We start from the raw sequence: 15,000 nt of genomic DNA, 5'->3' as shown, positions 1-15,000 counted from the left end.
TTGCACTTCATATCCTTTAACAATTAATTTCCTGTTGCTTTTTCTTATTCTGCCCATTTATGGTTTCAAGACTTTCATTAGCTTTGTTCAATCGGAAATAGGCTGCTTTTCCAGCTTTGTTTCTTTATTTTGTTTTTCAAATTAGTCTTAAAATAGGTCTTAATTCCAGGTAACATTAAAAACGTTTTAAAACGTCTTACATTTCTGAAACCTGCAGATATCCAGTCAGTCTTTCACTCTTTCTGACGATCTTTCAGCATCTGAGCAGCCTCTCCTCATTCTTTTCGGTCGACCCTAACATTCCCCAAATCAACAGTGTTATAAAACAAGCAAAGTGGTATGTACACAAAAACGAAGACGGTTTCGCAAAGCTAAAATCAGGGGTAAGAAACGGTCAAATATGCCGTAACTCTCCTCCGTGTGTATACTTCCAGCATGTTTCTGCATATGAAAGCAAAAGACTAAATCGACGTCAGGCCCACCTTTCACCATTGACAGAGCAGTAAACCCCCGGTTTAAACACTACAGGTTGTAATTGTAACTTTGATTAAAGGGTGTGTATGAGGGGAGAGGCGGCCCGCGCTCGAATATTTTCGTATGCATCAGCAAATAGCGTTTATGAAGCTATAAATCGCATTGGGCCGAATGTACGCTCAACCTGCTTTGGTATTCAAAAGTGAAAATTGCAGCGTTGTGAAGGCGGATGGATTTCAGGTTGACAAATCTCATTCAGCGGCTGCAGGAGGAGGGACGAGTGGGGGGTTGTATCGTCCAATTGAAAGCAATAGAAGCTAAGTTAGGGGTGGATGACGTGTGTGTGTGTGGGGGGGGGAGGGGGGGTGTAGGGTTAGGGTTAGTATGATGTATGTATATACCTATTTCATGTCATTATAATGAAAAGGAACACACACACACACACACACTAACATACACTGTCTCCCGCTCATTTTCTCTCTCTCAGTCTGTATCTTTTTTTCCCTTCAGTTATTTTATTGGCATGACTGTTTATCAGAAACAATATTGCCAAAGCTGTATTTTCAAAAACCAACATACATTAAAACCATATTGAGACAATCATTTGGCTTGCAAACATGTACTATACTATCGTGCATAATCATAAATATCCATGATAATGATCAATTCTCTCTCTCTCTTACACACACTCCCAGATACAGTCACCCACAATTTACAACAATGCTCTTTTTACCTTTGCAAACAAACACCCATGCAAACAAAGGATTGCATAGCAGATTAGTAAAAACAAGCCCTCCACTGCACGGCTAAACCAACAGGCTCTTATGTGGGTCTAGGTTCAAATCTATACAAAGGTCCTGCACGCATAAAACCTTGTATCTGAATAGACCGCTTGAACGGACATATGGGTATATATATATATATATATGTCCTATATATTGTGTCTTAATGTGTGACCTCGCTTAGATGTTTCATGGCGAGAGTATATTGTGTTGATATGGATCTGAGGTTGTATCCTGGAGTGCGGCGTCACAAAAGACTGTGATGTTCAGCAACAACAGAGAATGAGTGTCTTAGACAGTGGAAGGACGGGGTAATTGCCTCTCATGCTGAGACAATAGGTTGTTTTTATTTTCATGTCATTTCAGTCTTGAGAAAAGAAGATCCCACACACTGCTCTTGCTCAGCATCACAATTTATTGATCATACTAACGTTTCGGTCCCTCTGGACCTTCGTCAAGAGTATTTTAATACTCTTGTGCGGGATCTTCTTTTCTCAAGACTGAAGCGATACTTTCCAACGCACCTGCATTGGAGACAGTTGGATGTGCAAATATCTCTATGGAAATTATTTTCATGTCATTGAAACTGCCTGTAGCTGATATTTTGTTCCAATACAGTATCTTTAAATGTGACCACTTTCATGGCAAAAAAATGACAAAAAATTTAAAGTAGTTAAGTGTTTCTTCCAGAATTTAATCTGAGACACTGCAAGTCTCCATTGAAACCCAGGATAATAATAACATTTTTTTAATGCTTACTTGTAGGGAATCCAATCAAAATTTCACATTAGAATCAATTCAGGTTAAGGGGTTCCCATTGATTAATTACACAAGACAAGTGATTCTTAGCTGTTAAACCCATTTACACCTGCTGAAAAATCAACAGTTTAGATAGATAGATAGATAGATAGATAGATAGATAGATAGATAGATAAAAGTGATAGAAAAAATGTAACTTTGGAAAACCGACTAATTTACATAGAGAAATGCTTTCCGTCTCCTAAGCTACAGTGAATTCTGTTTGTGTGCCGTAGCTTTAGTGGTGAGCGGCTCAGCAGTGGAGCTCCTCTTAGCTCCAGTGAGAGAAACCGTTTGTGATCGTCTCCAGTTGAAATGGCAAGCATTTCCTCTGTGGAAAGTGGAAAAAAGAGAGCTACAGAGAGCCTTCTACACTAGAACAGCACCGACATTGAGTTTCACTCCAGGAAAGGGATCTGACTCTCTCTGTGTCAGACACATTCACATACTCCCTCACACACCCACACACACACACTGCGCAAACACAGAAACTGCACACACACTCAAACACTCTTTGCAAAGCATCATCGCCACATCCATTAGATGAACATCTTGAGCCAGAAACTGAACCTCTACCTGATCAGTTATTGAAAAGCGCTCTGGATAACAGCATCAGCTAAATGCAGAAATAATAAAAAAAACATTCCCGGTGATTAATTATCCTTGAACTGGTAGTAGAACCTGAAAACACAGTATTGTAGCTGAAGACATTTTTAATGGTTAAACAAACAAAATCAAAACACAAGGAGTGCTTGATTTACCTTATATTGCAACTAATGCACCCATATTTGAGGCCATTTCAGTGGCTGAAAAATATAATATATCAACTTAAATTTAACTCCAATAAGTCAATCCAGGTTCAAATGAAGAATTGAATGTGAAAAGATATGATGAGATATCGACCATTTGAAAAAAAGTATGCATACATGTACTACAGTAAACAACTGATAGCAGAAAATTACTCAAAACAAATTTTGATCGCTTTTAAATGACAGTAGGTAAGGCCATGGTTGACAGAATGGTGACATTTTACTGGCTCCTATATATTTTAAAGATACTAAATTATGAGTTTCAGGTAATGATGTTTTTAAAGTATTTTATGAACTCTTTGGAAGCATTTTGGCTGGGTTTCAGCATTCCTGTCTTGTACTATACATTAAGTTGTCTACTCAGGAAATTATATTCACTTCTCGTGCATTAGTTGAAGACACTAATAAGCATATATAGGTACAGTATGTACAAGTGTACACACACACACACACACACACACACACACACACACACACACACACATATACACAGATGTCTCTGTTCGTCCAGCTGCGTCCTGGCTTAGGAAACAGTCTGATTGAATTCAAACATCGAAGCCTTTTCTTGACGGCTGAAACGAAGCGGGCTGACCTAAATAGACTCACACAACTGTTGCTCTGTGTCTCCACACACAACAACCTGAACCTATTTGTTCAGTCACCGTTATTTTTAGGGGGAAGAAATCTGATAACCTACTTTTTTTCACTGGAACATCGGTGCTCAGAAATGTTCCTGACTCAGAACATGCTTGTAATTTTTAACTCTTATTTATCCAGGGAAGGTTTTATCCTTTTCAGCAAAGTCCTGCTTCACATTCAGACTGTTACACATCTTCACATCTGGGAGCTGCCCAGTACAACCACAGTCTGTCACTGTTGGCCACTGTGCAGCTCCACTGTGCAACTGCAACTGTGGCTAAGTGGCTTGCTTTAGGGCAACTCCACAGTAGTTGTTGAGGGAGGGGAGAGCGTTACTCATTCACTTTCCTCAGCCAGATTTACACAGAAAGGGTTAGGTTTGGGATTTGAATCAGCGACACTCAAGTCTCAAGTCCAGTTCTCAGTCTTTAGACCAGAGGTTCTCAAGCTGGGGGTCGGGACCCCCTGGGGGGGGGGGGGGGGGTCACAAGATCATTTTGGTCACGCGATGATTGAAGGAACAGGAAAAAACACATTCATACAAATTCATTATTGTGTCTATTTTTTCACATTTTCTCTAATTTTTGCATTTTTTTCTTGTGATATTGAATAGATTTCAGCTTCTATCGCTGGGGGTCGTGAGCCAAAAAGGTTGAGAACCTTTTTCATATCAAGGACCCCTAATTTAGTCCACATTAGGGCCACGGACCCAGATTTGCGTTTTTGTCTCTGAATATGAGAATATTTTTATTGTTAGATACGATTTGTCCAGAATTCCTTCTGTATTGTAGGTAGAGAGATAAAATAATCTATGATCAAAATAGTAATTTTCTACATTCTCTAATTATGTGAACACATTGTAAATTAAATAATGGTGATGTTTAACAATTAAATTTGCTGGGGACCCAATGGAACCCCCTGAAGGACCCCTGGTGGTCCCTGGACCCCACGTTGAGAACCACTGCTTTAGACTACCTTATATTTGCTCAGAAATGGAGATGTGGGACATTACTGTAACATACAGTATTTTCCCAGCAAACTACTATAGGTCTATGGGAGATTGGGCAACTGGGGCAACCCCCCCCCTCTCTCTCTCTCTCTACCAGTACAGTATATATCTATTTATGTATCTATCCCCCCCCCCCCTCCCCCCCCCCCCCGCCCTCAGGAGATCATTTCACTTGTTTTGACAAAATGTAGTGACCATGTTTGTCTTGGGGGGGCTGTGGGCTGATGGGAAGGCGAGTGTCAGAGTGTTTGTTGTGCTGTGACACCGAGGAGAAGGTTTAGTCATCCAGAGGAATGCTGGGAGTTTGGCACACAGACGGCGTCTTGAAACATGATGGTTTGGCAGAGCCTCAAGGCAGCGTGAGCAGTCAACATGTTAGTTTGAGGTGTGACAGTGTTTGTTTGGGGGTGTGTGTGTGTGTGTGTGTGTGTGTGTGTGGGGTAGGTGTGTGTCTCGTGTGAGCGTTTTTATATGCGCATGTTTGTGTGTGCATGTGTGTGCTTGTATGTGTGAGTAGGAGTGTGTATGATAGAGAGAGAGAGAGAGAGAGAGAGAGAGACCCCATATATCTACTGCATATTTCATATTGTAACTAAAAATATTATGTGTTTTTTTGTGAGAACCATAACCCAACACATGCACACACACTCACACACACACACACACACACACGCACACACACATACATGCACATAAACACAATGTAATGTCTGAAAAAAAAAAAAGTTACTTGTCTGATACAATCTCTTTCTGGCTTTTGATGATGTTGAATCTTTATTGATCCCTGTGAGAAAACAATTAAGCAGAATATAAAAAATTGTGGAGTTGTAGGCTATAGACATATGCAGCCTACAGTTTCAACATGTTAAGTAGACAGTATGGGTGAGAAGTATGGAAATGAGAATGGATTACAGTTACAGTTGTTGGTCTTGTCTGAATTATTTGCATAATTACATGTTCCCAATTTTGTAACCGTTGTACTTTCGATATTGATAGATATTGAGACGAGGGAAACTGACCAGACTAAGTTGGGTTTGATCAAAAATTCCCAGAACTCAAAACACTGGTTAACGAGCAACAACTGAAGAAATACCTCATGTAGAACTGAGAGAGCGTTGAACTTAATCAACTCGGGCCGTGTTAGCTCGCCATGCAGCGGTCCCGGTCCAGAGACAGATCGTCACCATCGCCCCAAACAGAGTGAGAAACAGTTAATGGCTTTCTGTTTTGGCTGGTGCGCTCAACAGGTGTCTGGAATAATCCTGATGGATGGAAAACGGAAAAGCGGCTGAAATGATTATTGATGCCAGAAGCGTAGAAGGAGCGCGAGGCGCCGCGTTTGGAATGCACAACCCGTAATCCACAGAGATGAATCATGGTGCTGTAATCGCACTTATTGCACCATAGAATGGGCTTTACTTCACTGTGTGGAATGTAGGGGAATTGGGAGAAGTCTGTGTGTGTGTGTGTGTGTGTGTGTGTGTGTGTGTGTGTCTTCTCCAAAACACAACATCATTATAAAGTATTCATCTGTGTTGCAATTTTAAGACTGAATTAGCCAGAGAGAGTTAGGGAGGAGTGGATTGAAGAGGGATGAGAGGGAAGGAAACAAAAAGGGAGGAAGAGAGGAGAGAATTGATGATAAGGAGGAGGAGAGAGTAGGGGGAAAGGAGTGGAAAGGAGAGGAGAGGAAAGGAGAGGAGAGGCGATGATATGACAGTAGAAGCGAAGAGAGCGGAGGTGATGAAGAGAGGAGAGGAGAGGGAGGGGAAAAGGAGAAGAGAGATGACGAGAGGAGAGAAGAAGGGAAGATAGATGAGCTAGTAAAGAGGAGAGGAGAGGAAACTAGGGGAGAGGAGAGGCGATGAGGCGGGTGGGGTATGAGGGAAGAGAGAGGAGGTGATGAAGAGAGGAGAGAGGAGGAGTGGACAAGAGAGAAGATGGGGAGGAGAGGTGATGAAGAGAAAGGATGAGAAGAGATGGATGAGTTGGTAAAGAGAGAAGAGGAGAGGAAAGGGGAGGGGAGAGGTGGCGATAAGAGGGAGGAAGGGAGGAGAGGAGAGAAGAGGAGAAGAGATGGGACGGGAGGAGAAAAGAGGAAAAGAGAGGAGAGGAGAGATGGTGAGAGGAGAGGGAAGTAAGGGAGAGGAGGAGGGGAGAAGAAAGGAAGGGGAAAGGAATAGGAGAGGTGATGACGAGGGAAGAAGGAGAGGAGAGGAGGAAAGGAGAGGAGGGGAGAGGAGAGGAGAAAAGCAGAGGAGAAAAGCAGAGGAGGAGAGGAGAGACTACAGGGAGAATCTGGACTTGGGAGGAGAGAGACTGATAGAGGAGGTCGTTTGGGGAAAACAAAAAAAGAAAGGAAGAATGAAAGCATGAAAAAAGAGACAAGAAGAGGAGAATGTTGCCTTTGATACGGGGGTGCTGAGGGGTAATTTCTGTGTGTGTGTGTGTGTGTGCGTGTGTGTGTGTGTGTGTGTGTGTGTGTGTGTGTGTGTGTGTGTGTGTCAGAGGGGCCAGTCTGGGGTACAATAGGGGCCTGACAGGACTACAATGGAGACTCTGTTAGTATGCAGGTAGTGTTGGGGCCACCCTGCAATCTCCCTACATGGCCCCAGGGCAAGACCTTACACACACACACACACACACACACACACACACACACACACTTCTGAACAAGATGAACTTGAGTGTGTATGTGTGCGTGTTTCCATTGACACAAACAAGAACTCTCACAAACACAAGCACACACAATAAAGAACTTCCAAACAAGATGAACTTGTGTGGAGGTGTGTGTGTGTGTGTGTGTGTGTGTGCGTGTGTGTGTGTTTGTGCGTGTGTGTGTGTGTGTGCATGCTTGTGTCCATTCACACAAGAAGACTCACACAATTACACACACACACACACACACACACTAGCACAAAATCAAGACCTTCCAAACATGCTGAACCTGAGTGATATCCATTCACTAAAACAATAAGACTCACACACTTACAATCACACAGTTCCACACACACACACACACACACACACACACACACGCACACACACACACACGAACACTGTTCTGCTGCTTGTAGCTGATGTAAATTCCCCAGCGGGCTTCTGTTACCCCTGAGGCTTTTATCATCACACAGTGGCGCTTCTATAAAGGACGTCAGAGAAGTGATTTAATCATCCGCAGCTTCAGCGGTTAACCGTCGACCTATAGATCCCAGCATGCACTGTGGCTTTTACTGTTATTGCAAAAGGACAAAGAGTAAAGCGCAAAGACGCAGTGAACAATAAAAGGTTTCTAAATCTGACATTGAACAAGTAATGGAGATATTCCTTTGAAACCCGAGACGTTGATATTTTGATTGTGGAGTGAGGATGAAGCCGAAATGAGCTCTGTTGTCCAACATCTGAGGAATAAGCGACAGTTGTTTGTTGTTACTTCAAGAAGATGTATAGCGAACATGAATGCACGGTGTTGGCGTATGCATTCGACTGGCCTTGAAATAAATGGAAAAATTTTTGCGTTATTATCATTGTGTATTGTGATGTCCTATAAAGCATATCTACACCATGCCAGGCTGAATATCTGTGCATCTTTCTATCTATTGCATCTGAAAAGAGCCCTAGCCATGGTGATACTGTGGTTAACAGAATCTAAACCGTGTCTAAACTGTTATCCTTCCTGACCTGCCAAGAATTTGTAGTCGAACCCAAACCAAACCGAGAGGTAGAGCTGAAACTTCACTAAAGCCTGTAACAGATGCTAATATTCAAAGTCTAAAGTGATTTTATTGTTCTTGCATGCTGTTCTGAAGCTAAGTGATAGACACCGATGACATGTAGAGACAAGACAAAAGATAATAATTGTACTTTGTAACTACAAAGCTGGTGGGACGGTTTCCAAAGAGTTTTCAATTCATATTGGCATAACAAGTGTGATTTGGTGCACGCTGTAGCTGATTTGTGGGAATAGCTGTCTGAGTTTTTAATTCATAGAAGAGAGCATGAAGAGCGCTTCTGTTGAGTTGTGGTGAGTGGAAGCATTTGTTGAAGGTGTTTCTGCTTAAATGAAAAGAGTTCCAAGGCACTCGTCAAGCAAAAGAAAAATATTGAAACCAACTGCAACACATTTCAGCCATGCTGTGGCCTTCATCAAGGAATTATAGCTCACCAAACGTCTTCACGGATCTTCACCAAATTTCTTTGTGCTTGCTTGAAGAGTGTCTTGGAATTCTTTGTTTTTTTGCTTTTTTTTATTCATATTAACGGATCAATTTGGTGGATATTTGATGATATTCAAAGCAACAGTACCAAGTGTGCAGAGATTATTAGCATGGCTCGTCCAAGTGGGAACTGAACCCCCTCACCCTGGCAGGGTTAATGCCTTGCTCTACCCATTGAGCCACACAGGGAACTGAACCCCTAACCCTGCCAGCCTTACTGCCATGCTCTGCCCTTTGAGCGACACAGTCCGTCCTCCATTACTGCTCATGATAAATTGCTAATCACAGTATTTTCAGCAATATTTTTCGATCGCAAACCTGAGCAATTAAAACCTTTTTCTACCCTAAAGTCCCTCATGCGGGATCATCCTTACAGACATGTTTCACAGCCAAGCTTTGTTCAATCGCAAATAACTTCTCAAGAACTTATTTATTCTAACTTCTCTGGTCAAGATCCCAAGGTTTCCAAAGAAATCAAATATGTTGAATATGGCTGAATTACAAAATGTGTATAACATTTCTATTTCTATTTGATGTAGTGGTGCAGCCATAAAAAAATGGCATCTTGGATTTAAATATTTCATTGAAGTGTTGGAACAAGCAGATACAGAATATATATATATATATATATAACATTGTTGTACAGTATGGAAGAAGTATTTTTCATAACTGTTAAGCTACTTAAGGAGAAATTTAAGGGGAAACTCAGGGGATAAGCAAAAGATGAAACCGTCCAACCCCTGCCGACCCATTCAGGTACCTCGAGGTTCTGTCATCAGTGTCAAAATGTAACCGGTGCCCCTCCTCTTCCTCCTTCACGTCACGTCCAGGTACCGCTGAGTCTCTGGAGGAGAAGGAGCACCAGCTTTCCACCATGATCGGCCAGCTGATTGGCCTGAGGGAGCAGCTCCTCGCCGCCCACGACGAGCAGAAGAAGATGGCCGCCTCGCAGCTGGAGAAGCAGAGGCAACAGATGGAGCTGGCCAGGCAGCAGCAGGAACAGGTAGGGAGGGAGGGACAGAGTGTGTGTGTGAAATAGTTGTGATTGAGAAAGAGAGAAAGAGAGTGTGTGTGTGTGTGTGTGTGTGTGTGTGCACTATATGTTTGTGTAGTGGCCTTAGTAATAGCTGTATGTGGTGTGAGAGAGAAAGTGTGTGTGTGCTTGCGTGTCTGCACATGTTTATGTGGTAGAAGTAGTTGTATGTGTTGCGTGTGAGAGAACATGTGCATGCATGTGTGTGTGTGTGTGTGTGTGTGTGTGTATAGATAGTAACAGCAGAAGTAGAAGTGTGTCATATGTGAGAAAGAGTGCGTGTGCATGTGTGTATATGTGTGTGTGTGATTCTGCATGCGTGTGTATGTAGTAGTAGAAGTTGTGTCATATATCAGAGAGAGTGTGTGTGTGTGTGTATGTGTGTGTGCTACAGTCATAACAGAAGTAGTTGTATAAGATGTGTGTGAGAGAAAATTAGAGGAGTGTGTGTGTGTGGTGTTTTGGGTTTAGGGGGTTAAAGCTGTGGGTTTTGGTGGATGGAGGGTTAGGGGGTGTTAAAGATGCTTGAAGTGTGTGTGTGTGTGTGTGTGCGTGTGTGTGTGCAGCAGCAGCAATAGTTGCAGAAGCAGTTATCGATGTCGGATGTGTGTGTTTAGGTGTCAGAAAGTGGGAGAAAAAAAATACCGTGAGTGTGTGTGAGAGACAGAGAGAGAGAGATTAGGGAGCGAGGAGATTAGGTGTGCTGCTCTTTGTTTTCGCTGTTTTGTCGACACATACTGTAGGTCGGCATACGACAGGCTCTGTTTGGACAAGTCCACACCTCCCATCACAACACATTCCACCTTTCACGGCTTCACAAAGGAACAGGGAAGAGCGAGAGAGTGAAAAGAAAGACAGATTCCAATATCAGCCAGTCATTTGGCTGTTGAGACTTGATAGGATAATGCCCTACAGACAAACCCCGAGAAATCTGCCTTTAATGAAATATGACATGTGTGCAAATGGGGCGCCGCCTCCCATTCAGCAGCCTGTAATTACATTTCAGAATAAATATACTAAACGACTCCTCAAAAAACGAGGCAGCTGCTTTGCTGTTCTGGCTCAGTGGGCGGGATCAAGTAGTTCACATGCGGCCCCTTTAAGGAGAATGACCTCGGGCGATTGGCCCGTCCGGGCTGCCCGTCACCGAAAGTGACTCCGCCCATCCGACTTTCTTATCTTTGATGGAAAATCTCACATCAAAACAACAGAGGAAAAAATAACTATGATCACCCCTCCTGCTGATGGGGGAGGGGGGGCGGGGGGGTGCAGAGGCATGCTGAGCGTAGTAAACATGTCAATCTTAAGGATTCACTGTCAGTTTAGAGATGTGTTCAGGAACCCTCCACGCTGCTCACTGTGTGACTTGGTTGTATCATCCGTCATGCTCAGCGGAGGCTCTCGGCCCGGTCTTTGGAGATAGTCATCTCAGGTCAAACACACACCTCCTTCACTGCCACTTCACTTCTGCCTCATCGTGCTGCGTTCAAGATCAATGGGGATTTGGGAGGTTGCTGACTTCAGTGGCCGTTTTCAAAAACGCAGTCGGGATATACAGTGACTACATTCATCCCGCAATCTTTGGGAGGCCGGAAACTTCCCAGATCGGAGTTGTCTTGAACGCAGCATGATCACCGCCGCTGTTCTCTCCCGCGGGTTAGGAACTTCCACCGTGTGAGCGCTCCTGAACGTTTCTCGCTCTGTTAAAATTGATTGCACACATTCTTTCCTCGTCTTTCTCTTCTCACTCTCTCTGCGTCTCGCCTCGTAACTGTTGGACAGATATTGCAGAAATAATATCCATTACTGTCTGATTGATTGCCATTTCTCATCTGTTCTTTTTCTCTTTCTCTATCTCTCACTGTATGTGTGTGTGTGTGTGTGTGTGTGTGTGTGTGTCCAGATCGCCAGACAACAGCAGCAGCTCCTGCAGCAGCAGCATAAGATCAACATTCTCCAGCAGCAGATCCAGGTTAGTAGGTAGACGTGTTTATGTGATTTGTGTGTTGCCCGCGACACGCACACACACACACACACACACACACACACACACACACACACACAAGTTCAATAATACAGCCGTCCCTTCTCGTTCATTCCTTACATTTTTCAGAATTCTCTCTTTTCAGCCCCATCGCCTCTCCTCCTCTCCTCCCCCTCTGCAGGGACGGTGTTAATTTCCCGTCCTTCGTCCTCTGTCTGTTTGATCTAAGTGTCCATTTTCCTCACGTCCCATTATTAGTGAGTCATGTATGATTGGAAAGCGCCAATAATATGAGAGGTCACGACCTTTTCTTTTATGCTGTGCCTGCTATTGAGAGGTATGACGCACACACGGTCACACTGCAGTAGCGTTACATGCATTCATACAAAGACACACACACACACACACACACACACACAGGAACACATGTGCAAAGGGTGACCCGGTAATTGCCCTGGTTATGGTAGGATCATTTGCTGTTGCATTGATCACTCACCGATCGATATCCCAGCATCCCCTAGGCCTCCTCCTCCTCTCTTCTCTCTCACCGACCATCTATTTATCAACATGTGTTTCCTCTCTTCACCCCTCTGTCTCCTCTGTCTGTTTCAATCAAATGCTTTATTTTACCTCTCGACATGCACTTACCCAGCTCCGGTTCGCCTCTGCAGTTTCATCACCTTCTCTTTCTATTTACTTATTTTTGCAGCTTCTAGAAACTGAGATCATAACAATAAACTGAAAAAAACCCCAATATACATTGGAGAAGAAAAAGGAGAAAATCTACAATATACCTTTTCCCTATAGACGCAAACACATACAGACAAAAAAGAGATCAGTTTCTGTTTCAATTACCTTCTTTTTTATTTATACCCCTTTCTTTGTTTGTGTTGTTTTCCCCGTTTTCTTTTCCTCCTTCTGTTTCTTATTCCTACGTCTATTTTATCGTCCCACCTGATAGACTAAGTTTCATGACCCGTGCACATATGTAGTCACCAAAGAGCAGCCACCAGCCAAATGCTGGTAAATGTGTGTGCTGTGGCTGATAGCCACATGGGAAGGTAGCCAGCCTGTATTTGATCTGTTGATTCTATTCTAAAACTGGTTAGACTGCTGCTGAATTACAAAGGCTTGTAAAACCTTCTGGATCCACTTGCCACTGCGTTTCACTGCGAGAAACAAGGGAGTCACCTTCATTCTCCAGCCTTTGACAAGCTCCCTTCAGCTGGGTGAGGTGATGAGCCACACAACACCCCCCCCACCCCCCCCCCCCCTCCATACCTCCCATGCCCCCCATTGGCCCAGAGCCTTGGATCTCCCTGTGCTCCGGAGGCATCGTGTGGTTAACAAGGGCTTGTGTTTTTTTTTTTTTTTTTTACGAGGCCCCACCCTTGGATCTTAATAAAGCTCGGATCGGACTTCATTAGGCCCCCGGGCCCCGGGGGAGAGCGAGGCTGTAAAAACCAGCTCCTGCTTGGATCCTCGCCTTGGATTCCACGCTGTGAAGCATGGATACTGTGTCATGTTTGGTTTTGAGGATGAAGGGATATGCAGAAAGTGGCTGTTCAGTAGTAGTAGCATGGTAGCTTATCATGTGGAGCTTCAGTAGCATCTGCTGTAAATTCAGTTCCAACCTATTCGAGCTCTTGTTTCACACACGTTAAAATAATTAGTTGAAATTAGAAGAATTAGTAGAATTAGTCATTAGAATTAGTCATAATTACTTGAATCTTCCAGCACAATAAATGTAAAGAAATTAGTGCAGAGACAGTTTCCAGCACATAATGACACGGGTGGCACAATACGACAATGATACAATAATATAGCCAATGAATACAGGTCTAGCTTCGCTTTTTTCTCACAAAGCATGGTCTTTGTAATCTACACTTCATATATATTTCTAAGGGAACGCAAAGCAACAGCATCTCTTTGATAACAATATAACGGAATAAAGAGACCCTGAGAAGTGTTTTTTTTCATGTATAGAATAAAACCATCACTTGCGACGAAGTTGTGTGTGTGCGGCAACTTCTTGTTATTCAAGTTCTTTGCAAAACAATAGAATTTCTTGGCCAACAACCCAGCTCAGTAACGAGCATATGGTCTATCTACTGTACAGAGGTTCAGCATTATTATGGCTAAGCTCCAGGGCTTAGTCACTAGGGTATGGGCTGTTTACGCTGTGTCGGATGTGTGTTGGCCTTAAACACACAGGCAGCGCCGCACCGGTCTGTTTCCACTTATCAAATCCAGACCTGCTCTCCTCTCAGGCCAATACTCTGAGGAGCTGACCAAATGCTACCGTTTCAGTTGAGAAGAATAGGCCTAAGTGTGGTAAAACCACTTCTTAGAAGTGCCAGTTGTTGTCCATATCTTAATCTGAAACGGAATATTCTCCAGGCGATAAAAAGCTAAACAAAAAACAAACCCAAAACGTTGTAGCAGGAAAGTTGAGTATTTGCGAGTTTGCGTTGGTTTCAGCGTACACAAGATTGTAGACTGGTGTTTGGCATCATCAGGACACATAAAATTAACCAACCCTCAGTGATTAATTAGCCTTATTTTTATTACTTTTGAGCATTCCACAGATTTGAGTAAAATTGGCATTGATCGGTGGGAAACCAGAGTCTCATCTATGTCTGATTTATGAACGGAGACGATGCAGAACCCAGCGAGGAGTTGTTTTCAGCCCTTTTCTCCCCTTCTTCCACTCGTCTTTCCTTCCTCTCTCTCCTCTCCGTCCGTGGATGGTGTCAGTGTGTTTGTCAGTGAGCGCGGTGCGGTGTTGCGAGGGAGAGCCTAGTTCAAAGTGACCCGAGTTTCCTGTCATGTGGTTTTAAATGGTGTGGAGAGCCAGCGGGGGACACACACGGGTTAAAGGAATGCTTCCGAAGGCCCCATTCTGATAGATATGGTTACACACACACACACACACACACATCCACACATGACTGATTTTTACACACATCGCACACCATTTCAATCAGACTAATAGGGGCAGCAATTGTATAAATGAGAGGTCAAGGCAAATAGGAGGTAGGAGACCTAATGAAAGACGCTGAAAAATAATGAAGTAATGAGAAAAACAACCTTGATTTTAGCTTGACCACCATGATTTTTGAGTTTTTCCAATGGCCTATGAAACAGTTTCATAAAACCAAGAGTTGTAGAATTTCCTAACTCACAGTGGAGCATGTAATCCTTCAATTGAAGTTAAAAAAACAAAAATCACCAAGATTGGAGTTACAAGGTTTT

The 15,000-nt window shown here is 43.2% G+C and overlaps 1 protein-coding gene across 1 annotated transcript in view; it reads left to right on the top strand.

Moving 5' to 3' along the window:
• LOC139663356 (transcription factor SOX-6-like) overlaps positions 1-11,733 on the top strand; it is a gene marked incomplete at its 3' end in the record, with an annotated part of 37,479 nt that extends 25,746 nt beyond the window's left edge. Inside the window, exons 5-6 of the mRNA XM_071542004.1 lie at positions 9,559-9,731; positions 11,665-11,733. Of these exons, the coding sequence (XP_071398105.1) occupies positions 9,559-9,731; positions 11,665-11,733 (242 nt within the window). The remainder of the gene's footprint in view (positions 1-9,558; positions 9,732-11,664) is intronic.
• Between the last annotated feature and the right edge of the window lie 3,267 nt (positions 11,734-15,000).

This window comes from Centroberyx affinis, unplaced genomic scaffold (genome assembly GCF_046629955.1).
Source record: "Centroberyx affinis isolate AG114_WGS23_722 - 3 ecotype Tasmania unplaced genomic scaffold, CSIRO-AGI_Caff_v1 ptg003986l_1, whole genome shotgun sequence".
In the NCBI taxonomy this organism is placed as follows: domain Eukaryota; kingdom Metazoa; phylum Chordata; class Actinopteri; order Beryciformes; family Berycidae; genus Centroberyx; species Centroberyx affinis.
This window is presented reverse-complemented; position numbering and strand designations above follow the sequence as displayed.